This window comes from Arachis stenosperma, chromosome 5 (assembly GCF_014773155.1).
Source record: "Arachis stenosperma cultivar V10309 chromosome 5, arast.V10309.gnm1.PFL2, whole genome shotgun sequence".
Lineage (NCBI taxonomy): Eukaryota > Viridiplantae > Streptophyta > Magnoliopsida > Fabales > Fabaceae > Arachis > Arachis stenosperma.
In genome coordinates this window covers 25,593,927-25,604,122 of record NC_080381.1, presented here as the reverse complement: position 1 = coordinate 25,604,122, position 10,196 = coordinate 25,593,927, and the positions used below count along the sequence as shown (strand labels likewise).

Genomic DNA, 10,196 nt, shown 5'->3' with positions numbered 1-10,196 from the left:
TCTTTCCTTATCCACCAATTTGCTGCTTTCAACTATATCATTTTATTTAAATTGTTATATAATTTATTTCTCTATTGTTGAAAAGGAGGAAATGGTTGTCAGGGAAGAGCATAACATCAATTTTTTGTGCATGATTTCTTGTTAGCACATAATATTTTTATCAATTAAACCTCTAATATATTTATTAATTCGTATAAATGTGTATTTGTAAGACTCAGAGAAAACAAAAACAAAATTATAAGGACCAAAGATAATAATTTATAATGATTGAAATTTATAATAACAAATTATAACTAACCAAAATCAATGCAAAAAGTTTAGAGGAACTATAAAATTATAATGGCGCTAAAAACATATTTAAATATAATATTATCTTTTAAACATAATTCGATTAATATAAAATATATTTATTATTACTTTTTATCTTAAATATTTTTTTTCAATATTATGAATAAAAATTTTCATGCAGAAGCAAAATGCATATTTGTACTTCAATAAAAAAAGATACGTGATGACATTAAAATAAAATTAATTTTGAGGAAATATAATAATTATTTTAAAGAAATTATGATTGATGCACCACTTATGCACTCTCTTTCTTCTAAAGTTTAAAAAATTAGCATGATTTCATCACTATTCATGCATTTATATAAGTACTCTCAAACCCACATGGCCAAAACTTGAAAACAAAACGCAAACCCAAAACCCCTTCTCTACAGAGTAGTATTTTATTCAATCCTAGAGCTTTGGGAGTTCAACTACAAATTGTGAGTAATAAAACCTCCAAACCCATTCAATTCAAGCTCATAATCACTACCCTCCAAAGAGAGAGAATAAAAGAAACTTTGTTGCTATTATTCTTTGCTTCCAAGGCATTGAGAATGGTGAATTAGTAATTAAAACTTGCTTCGAATACTCACCATGTGTTGGAACACACAGCTATCTTGTCTTGTCCATAGAAGAAGAAGGGGAAGAAGAAGGAGGAGGAGGAGAAGAAGACAAAGCCAATGCAAACAAATGAACACAAATATGAAAACAAGAACGAAACGAAGCTTCTCAAGCATGGATTTTAGCTGGTGTTTGAGCTTCCCAATCATTGTACATTTTCTTCTTCTTGTTTCTTTGGTTTGTCCTGTTTTATCGTCCTCGTCGTTGCCGCCGTCCACAGAAGTTGGTAATGGTAACGACCCAGTTTCCAATCAAACACTTCGGCCGCAAGAAGAGTTGAAAAAGTTCAATTTCATAAGAAATCATCTTCAAAAGATCAATAAGCCTGCTGTTAAGACAATTGAGGTTTCTCAAAGTTTCATGCTTTTTTCCACTTCCCCTGTTTCATCCCCTGTTTTTCTATACTCTGTTTTTTTTTTCTTTTTCTTTTCTCTTATTGTTATTGTTTTTTTTTTCTTGTGAAGAGTCCAGATGGTGATATAATAGACTGTGTTGTAACTCATCAACAACCAGCTTTTGATCATCCTCAATTGAAAGGACAGAAGCCATTGGTAATTATTATTAGTTATACGGTTGAAATTTTAGAGTATATGTCCTTCCTCTTTTGTCTTGATTATTTGTGCTGCGTCTTTTTACAATTTGAAAATCTTTAATTGGATAAATCGGCCCTTGTTATCAATCTAAGCAACCTTTGGCACATCATCAAGTCATCGTTTACAGAAATCGTATAGACCAGTTATCTAAATGGTTAGGACTGATTAAGAATTTTTGAATTGTAAAAAGACATTTTATTTGTTATAAAGAGAAATAGTACCAAAAAAGGTATTTACTCTGTTTATGTGAAATTAAGCAAATAAGGTAGAACAATTTGAAGAAGGTTTGGTTGCATGTGTAGGATGCTCCTGAAAGGCCTGAAGGATATAAGCATGAAGTTGAGGAAAGGAGTGAAGAGTTTCAAGTATGGAGCATGTCTGGAGAATATTGTCCAGAAGGTACAATCCCAATAAGAAGAACAACACAAGAAGATATGCTGAGGGCAAGTTCTGTTTCCACTTTTGGGAGAAAATTAAGAAGCCGTGTTAGAAGGGACACTAACAGCAATGGACATGAGGTATCAACTTCTTCTTTCTTCATCTTTTCAAAGGAAACTTGTATTGTAAAGGAAGCACATGGTACTATGGTAGTTAGAGTTTCTTCTTTTTTATTTTATTTCTTTTTTCCGGATCAGTAGCCATTGTCTTTTTTACTATGAATTTGAGTATAGTGTTAATAAAAATATATACTTAATTGCATAAAATTTTGTTGTGAATAGCATGCAGTTGGGTATGTAAGTGGAGAAGAATATTATGGAGCGAAAGCAAGTATAAATGTGTGGGCACCAAGAGTGACAAACCAATATGAATTCAGCTTGTCACAAATGTGGGTCATCTCTGGTTCTTTTGGAAATGATCTCAACACCATTGAAGCCGGTTGGCAGGCATGTAATCAGTAAATTCTCTCTTTATTTTTTTTTTCTAAAATATAATTCATTTTATTTTTGTTAGCATTTAAAGTGTTTGTTTAGTCATCATTAAATTATAAAAAAAAGATCTTTTTTAATATAAAAAAATTAATTTTTTGTGTGTTTGACAAATTTTTAATAATAAAAGTAAAAACACTAGAAAAATAAAAAAAAAACATATTTTTTGATAAGCTACAATTTATATCTTTTTTTAAAAGATATTTTTTTTCTTAAAAAAATGTTTTTCACATAAAAAAATAAACAAAAAAAATACTTTTATCTTATTTTATTCAAACATAATTGATAAATAAAAATATCTTTTTACACGAGATATCCAAACATAAAATCGTTTTTGTTTTTTTTGTAAAAACTCTTATAAAAAAAATATTATTAAAAAAAATCTTTTTCAAAAATAGCGTCTAAACAAACCCGAAATTATAGATACCATATCCACCTTCTACCTACCTCTCATTTTCATTTTTTTTATTATTTTAAGTGTAAAACTTTTTTTTTATCCTTGATATTTTTAAAACATTTTCTAGTGATTAATTTGTTACTTTCAAGATTTAAAATAAATATTTACATTAAAATTGTCACCAACTCAAAAATTTAAAATACCTAATTTGAATTAATTTTGATGCAGGTCAGTCCGGAGCTATACGGAGACAGTTACCCTAGATTCTTTACTTATTGGACGGTAAGTAAAGTGTATTTTGATCCTTGCTTAAATTTGAAGTGTAACAATTGCTATGTATCTAAGAATATTTTATTATTAAGCAGAGTGATGCATATCAAGCAACAGGATGCTACAATTTACTATGCTCAGGATTTGTTCAAACCAACAATAGAATTGCAATTGGAGCTGCAATCTCTCCAACTTCTTCATATCACGGAGGCCAATTTGATATTAGCCTCCTCATTTGGAAGGTAACATTTTTTCACATTTACAAGTTTCTTTGGTATTTTTTACACTCTTGATTGGAAAAGTTATACTTTGTCACACAAGTCATATAAAATTATGAAGTGTTTATGCCTTTATTGGGTTGGATTAGTCTTAAGCTTTAATGAGCATAAGACAAGCTGAGTTGAAAAATTGAAAATCTAACAACCAATTTAGGTTCACCTCATAAGGGTCCCGCCAAAGTGTTCCTTTAAAGTCTCCGAAGTTGAAACCAAAATTCATGGTCAAAAGCCAAATGAAGCTAATCAAAATTAGTAGAAGAAAAAAAAACATGGTCAATGGTGGGCTTTCCACTATGTTGGAAGTCTCGCAACCCCATTGAGTTTTGTGTTTTTTATTAAGGACCAACAAAAGGCGAAACCATTAAGTACTATAGCTAAAGGAATTTTATATATAATATACAAGCAAATATTTAAATTCATCTTCAAAAAAATTACTCCAGTCAAATAGATTAGTTCTTCCATTATTTTTGAATAAATAAATTTCTAAAAAAAATATTATAAAAAAAAGATTATTGAAATATTCAATCTAAAATTTTTAAAAATTAATTTAAATATTTATTCGTAATATAATATATTTTGTGGAAAACAACCGATAGAGTTAATGTATTATTATATTATATACTCGTATTATTTTATGGTAAGTATGTTTACGTTCTTGAAACTTACATTGTTGCATAGAATAAGTGAGATTTAGAGAACGTTCACAAACTTTTGAAGGGTGACCCATCATAGTAACATGAACTACTTTACTCACTTTAACACTTTGGGTTTGGGACATTACACGCATGCACTGTGGAATTCGAATAATGAACTGTAAGCTCCCTTATGCTCTGCTTCTTTACAAGATTCTCTTCTTTTCTTTTTTTCTTGGCCACCAAAGAGTTTCTAATTCTGAACTCACACCATCATAATTTAACAAAATCCCAATGTGAATTCCCCTCCATATACACTCTTTTTGACCCATTATTTCACTGGCCAACCTGGCTAACATGTTGCTCTTCATAATTATGTCCATCTTTGCCATGTCACAAATTAAATTAAACTAAAATGAAAAGAGATCCGTCATTGATGGTATCAAAATAGCACTCATAAATGCCATATGCTTACCGTATTTTTAAGCAATGTATATATATAGAAGACCTAGCTTATAGTATACGAAATACGATTGGCTCTAACATTCTATTAAAATAACATTAACAAAGATTATTATTATGATAGCTGTATTATCAATTATATTAGGAATTGAGATTAGGTGGAAGGACTTATAAACTATCTAAAAATATTATTTTCAAGTGATATAAACCTTGTAGTATACTCTTTTAACATTCAGAAATAGAGACTTTATTCTTGAGAGTAGAACTTATAATAAATGAATGTGAAATTTGAAATATTGGGTGTGTATGTAGGATCCAAAGCATGGGAACTGGTGGCTGGAATTTGGATCAGGGGTCTTAGTGGGGTACTGGCCATCAGTGTTGTTCACACACCTAAGAAATCATGGAAGCATGGTGCAATTTGGGGGTGAAATTGTGAATTCAAGGCAATCAGGGTATCACACATCAACACAAATGGGAAGTGGTCACTTTGCTGGGGAAGGTTTTGGAAAAGCCTCATACTTTAGGAACATGCAAGTTGTGGATTGGGATAACAATTTGGTTCCTTTGTCAAATCTCAAGGTTCTTGCTGACCACCCTAATTGCTATGACATTCAAGGAGGAATCAATAGGGTTTGGGGGAATTACTTTTATTATGGTGGACCTGGAAGAAATGTCAGATGTCCCTAAGGGAATAATAATAATAATTATCAATTATAGGATTTTTTTTTTTTTTTACTTGGTGACATTTTTGGGTTTGGGTTTGGATGAAATTGGTTTTGCCTATTTTCTCAAGCTCATTAAGAAAGGAGCTTGTTAAATTCCAAAAAAAAAAGAAAAAGAAGAAGCAGCTTGGGCCATTTATTCTTATATTTAAATTACATTTCTCTGTTGATCAGAATATTTTTTGTGGGGACCATTTATTGTAGCATTATTAGTTTTTTACCACCTGGGCCCTTTATGTAAATCTAGAATTTTAAGAAAAATAGTAAATATACTACTACTGTTTCTAGTTTATTCATTTAGACAAAGTGATTAATATTCTTTTCTTTGTATTTATTTTATATTTGAATTAATATTAATCAATTTTTATTTTTTATTAACAATATGGACCTCCTAACATTTATCATTTATTTATATTTTATTTTATTTTTTTTGTGTCTAAACATGCAAAGAAACAAAGCAACTACTATCTTATATCTGAGCGGATAATTTGCTGGAGATCAACACAAGGTTAACATGATTAGAGTTACTCTTGGCACCATATCTAGCCATTTAGTCTGCAACTCTATTTGCTTCCCGGGACACTCACTTAACATGAACAAGCCAAGGCCGAGATAAAAGCTCTTGAATCTTGTGAACCAAATCTATTATTTCAAATGAATACCCACTTGTAAGATCATGCATGATGGGCAGAATGTCAAGGCAATCCGTTTCACATATAATATTTTTCAAACCGCAATCCCAAACTAAAACCAACCCCCTCCAAACAGCAAATAATTCACATATGATGATAGACAATGGGAGAATGCTTCCAAAGCAGCCGAGATCCAACCTCCCTTAGAATCTCTAATAATACACCTGAACCCCGTTACATTTGAATCCATGAAGAACTGAAGATTGATAGTTTAAAAGTTATAGTAAACTCTCGTTGTAAGTATAGTTACTAAACCAAGCAATCAACCTTTCTTACAAACGTTTTGGTTGTCACAAGTAACAAACCCCTAAATAAATTGATAACCAAAGTATTTAAACCTCGGGTCGTCTTCTCAAGGAATTGCAGGGAGGTATGTTTTTATTATTGGCTATGAAAAAGGTAAAATTGGGGGTTTTGGAAATAAGGAAGAAGTATGACAAGTAATTCAAATGACAATTAAAATAAATAAATAATTATAAAATAAACTCTTGGCAAGATATGAAATTTCGGAAGTCCTATCCTAGTTACTCCTATGAGAATGGAAGTTAATCCCACTTAGTTAACCTTTGCGTAAGCAAGGGAGAGTCCAGTGAACCAATTGGTTAGATTTCCCAAGTCCTAGCCAAATCCTAAGGAAAGACTAGAGTTAGTAGAATTCCGGTTAATTAGCCGACATAACAATCAATCATGAATAGTTGATAACTCAAGGGCTTCCAGTTAATCAATTAAAGCCAATAGTAAATAATCTAAATTAAAATTAAAGAAAAGCAATCACGAGTCTGAAATACCTCAAATTATATTAAATAGAAAATGTCAATTCTAACATGGACAATATCATCAGCCAATTGGGTAACATCAATCAAACACAATTAAAAATATCAGAGTAAATAAAAGTAGAAGATAAACATAAATTATTGAACCTGATGAAGATAAAATCATCCTGAAGTGAAAAGAAATCCTAATCCTAAAATAAATTCTAATCCTAATCCTAATCCTAAGAGAGAGGAGAGAACCTCTCTCTCTAAAAACTACATCTAAAACTAAAATTATGAATTATGAAAGCCTGTTGAGTCTCTGCAAGTTTTCTGACTTTAATCTGTGTTTCTGGGCCGAAAACTGGGTTAAAATGCGGCCCAGAATCTCTGCCAACGACTTTTGTAATTCTGCAGATCGCGCACGTCACGCGTCCGCGTCGTCCACATGATCGCGTCACTCAGCGTTTTTCGTACCACGCGTGCGCGTCGTCCACGCCTCCGCGTCGTTCGTGCAGCTTCCAATCCGCGCGGTCGCGTCAGGCACGCGAACGCGTCGCTCTGATTTCTTCCATTTCGCGCGGTCGCGTGAGCGATGCGACCACGTGACTTCTCGCTGGTCATCTCCTCAATTCCTTGTGTTCCTTCCATTTTTGCACGCTTCCTCTTCATTCTCTAAGCTATTCCTGCCCTATGAAGCCTGAAACACTTAACACACAGATCAAGGCATCGAATGGTAATAAGAGATGATTAAGATTAGCTAAATTAAGACCAAAGAAGCATGTTTTCAATCATAGAACTAAACTAGGAAGGAATTGTAAAATCATGCAAATCTTATGAATAAGTGGGTGAAAAGCTTGATAAAACCACTCAATTAAATACAATATAAACCATAAAATAGTGGTTTATCAATCCAGATACAAGCTTGCATCACAATTAACTTTAAAACTGTTGCCTGCCAATGGTTTGGCGATTTTGGAGACACTTAAAGGCATAGTTTCGATTCTTGTAAACCTATAAGTCCTTGGTGGTAATTCTGGCCAAGGCAACAACTTTGTGGTCTATCCAAAGGTTGTCAGCATTAAATATGTCATTACACTTATGTCTCCATAGTCCATACCCACCAAAATCCTGCACCAAAAGACGCCTCATTGTCAAACAAGGCCTTCCAAAACCACTCTTCAAGAATTGTCCCAGCCATCGAGTCTAGGATACCAGGATCTAATATATGCCAAATTGTCTTTGGTCGTTCACAGTCTTAAAGGCAATGTTCCATTGTTCTTGCATCTTGTTACATCTCTTACACATATCTAAAGAAGCTAAATGTCACTTGAATTGAAAGGTCTCAGTCGGTAGAGTATCATGTAAACCAAGCCACATAGTAAATTTGAAATTCTCCGGAATGTTAGTATTTCACAGCCAGTTCTAGTTGCTATTGGCATTCCAATTCAAGGTTTCTCTAATAACCATTTATAGCCCTCCCTTGCACTATACTTTTTTGTTACTGCAGGCCACTACTTCTACTGTGACTCCAACTCAGTCAAACTAGGATATCTCAGACCACGAATGAACTGCTTAATCTCATGCAGAATAGACGTGATAAGACTATCAACCTCCCAAGATATCCCTTTCCACAAGTCATCCACTTTGAAATCTGATTCAGAAATATGCACATAAGGAACAAGGTTACAAAGCTTACCAAAAGGAGTCCACTCGTCATACCAAATTAATTTGTAGACATCCTCAACATTCCAATGAAGTCCTTCCTTGAGATGTTCATAGGCACTAACAATGTTCTTCCAGGTAGCCGATGAAGAATTTTTACTATTTTTTATTATACCAGACTGATTCATGAGATATTTATGCATCAGAACCTGCACCACAACTTCTTGTTATTATTTAGACAATCCCATACCAGTTTTCCCAGAAGTGCCACATTAGCACAGGAAGTATCCCTAATACCCAATCCTCCTGCTCTTTTAGGAGTTATGACAACCTCCCATCTAACTAGAGGCAGCCCTTTCTCGGTCGCTTGACCTTTCCATAAGAACTGTCTCATTATGGAATCAATTTTATTACATGCAAACTTCGGGAGAAGAGAAATTTGCATGTCCTAAATCAGGATAGAGGTCATAATCGATTTGACAAGACAAAGCCTCCCTGCCTTATTCAACAGGCATCCCATTCGAAAGTTTTCTCGAAATTTTTTCAATAACCTCCTGAGCTGTCCTCCTGAAAGCTTTGGCATGACCGATGTTGATTCCCAAGTATTTACCCAAATCATTGCAAAATCGGATGTTAGAAACCCCTGAAAGAACATCTTTCCTCCTCTCCGACACCCTCTTGAAAAACTGGGCCTTCAACTTATGAAGATTTACCTTCAAACATGAAGCTCTAGAAACAAGTCCAAGCAATGCATATTTGTAGGTACTCAAATCCGATTTGAGTATAGATCGAATAGAGTGCGGATATCGAACCAAGGACTTTTATTTTAGTGTAGAAGACTTTGAATAACTAAGCCAAAATGATCATTTAGTAATTTAATATTTTTATTTATATAAAAGTCAATTGTATTTAGTGATATATAACTGTTTAATTATAACATAAACTCTAATCTTTTCACTCATATCATTTCTACCTAACAGTCAGTCCTAATCTCTCCTCTCAATCTCTCTTCGTCTCTTCGCCAAAAATTCTTACTCCCTGTTTCGGCTCTCCCTTCTCCGACTACTCCCCTCACTGGCAATTCCGTGTTCATGCTATGCTCAGCGCTGTGGTCCCCATGCTTGTGTGTTTCGTTTAGCGTTATGTTCGTCATGTGCCATATGGAATTATTGAACATTTGATGTTTATGTTGTTTGTGTTGAATTTTTAATTTGCATGTTCATTAGATTATATAATAATATAGCATCTTTTTGCTAACTCGCAGGTAAGGTCGAATACCTGCAGATTAAGAATGAGTAGGACTAAGATTAGCATGTTCTTAACTCGCAGGATAAAATTAAGGTTAAATCTAAACTCTACTCTACTCCTAACTAATCCAAGTTAAATATTAAATACTTTATTAATTAGTGTTATCTATATAAACTTAAAAGTATGCACGTACAATTTTGATTTTTTTTGTCTTAAATAATATATATCAACATTAATACTAAAAAAGACAATATCTAAAATTATATAATTATTTTAATAATAATTAATAAATATTAAATAAAATAATTTTAAACTGTTTGAAATGATTTTTTATTTTTTTCAAATTTTAGTGATATATCAAATTCATGTACAATCATTATGTCTTTTGTCTTTAGTGCAATACTCTTTGTGTAGGTAAAACAATTTGAAATAGTAAAGAAATTAGAAATAACAGTTTTTAACAAACAATTAAACAATAATATTTAAATTTCTTTTTCCCCTCTTTGTTTTTACTCAAATACCATTTTTCTTTACACGTATCATCTGATTGACTACTCATTCAATTATCGTTTTAATCTCCTAATAAATCAGTTTTTATTTAAAAAAGA

General features: G+C 32.4%; 1 protein-coding gene across 1 annotated transcript; it reads left to right on the top strand.

Moving 5' to 3' along the window:
- Window positions 1-704: 704 nt before the first annotated feature.
- On the top strand, window positions 705-5,464 carry LOC130982191 (uncharacterized). The gene is made up of 7 exons (XM_057906081.1): window positions 705-1,293; window positions 1,413-1,499; window positions 1,844-2,059; window positions 2,261-2,425; window positions 3,093-3,146; window positions 3,230-3,376; window positions 4,819-5,464. The coding sequence occupies exons 1-7, from the start codon at window positions 922-924 to the stop codon at window positions 5,194-5,196; spliced, it is 1,419 nt and encodes a 472-aa protein (XP_057762064.1). The 5' UTR covers window positions 705-921; the 3' UTR covers window positions 5,197-5,464.
- The last annotated feature ends 4,732 nt before the right edge of the window (window positions 5,465-10,196 follow it).

Coding starts and splice junctions, on each gene's coding strand:
- LOC130982191 (XM_057906081.1), top strand. CDS start 922: ATGTGTTGGAACACACAGCTATCTTGTCTTGTCCATAGAAGAAGAAGG. Junction 2,426..3,092: donor CCATTGAAGCCGGTTGGCAG/GCATGTAATCAG, acceptor ATTTTGATGCAG/GTCAGTCCGGAGCTATACGG. Junction 3,377..4,818: donor TTAGCCTCCTCATTTGGAAG/GTAACATTTTTT, acceptor GTGTGTATGTAG/GATCCAAAGCATGGGAACTG.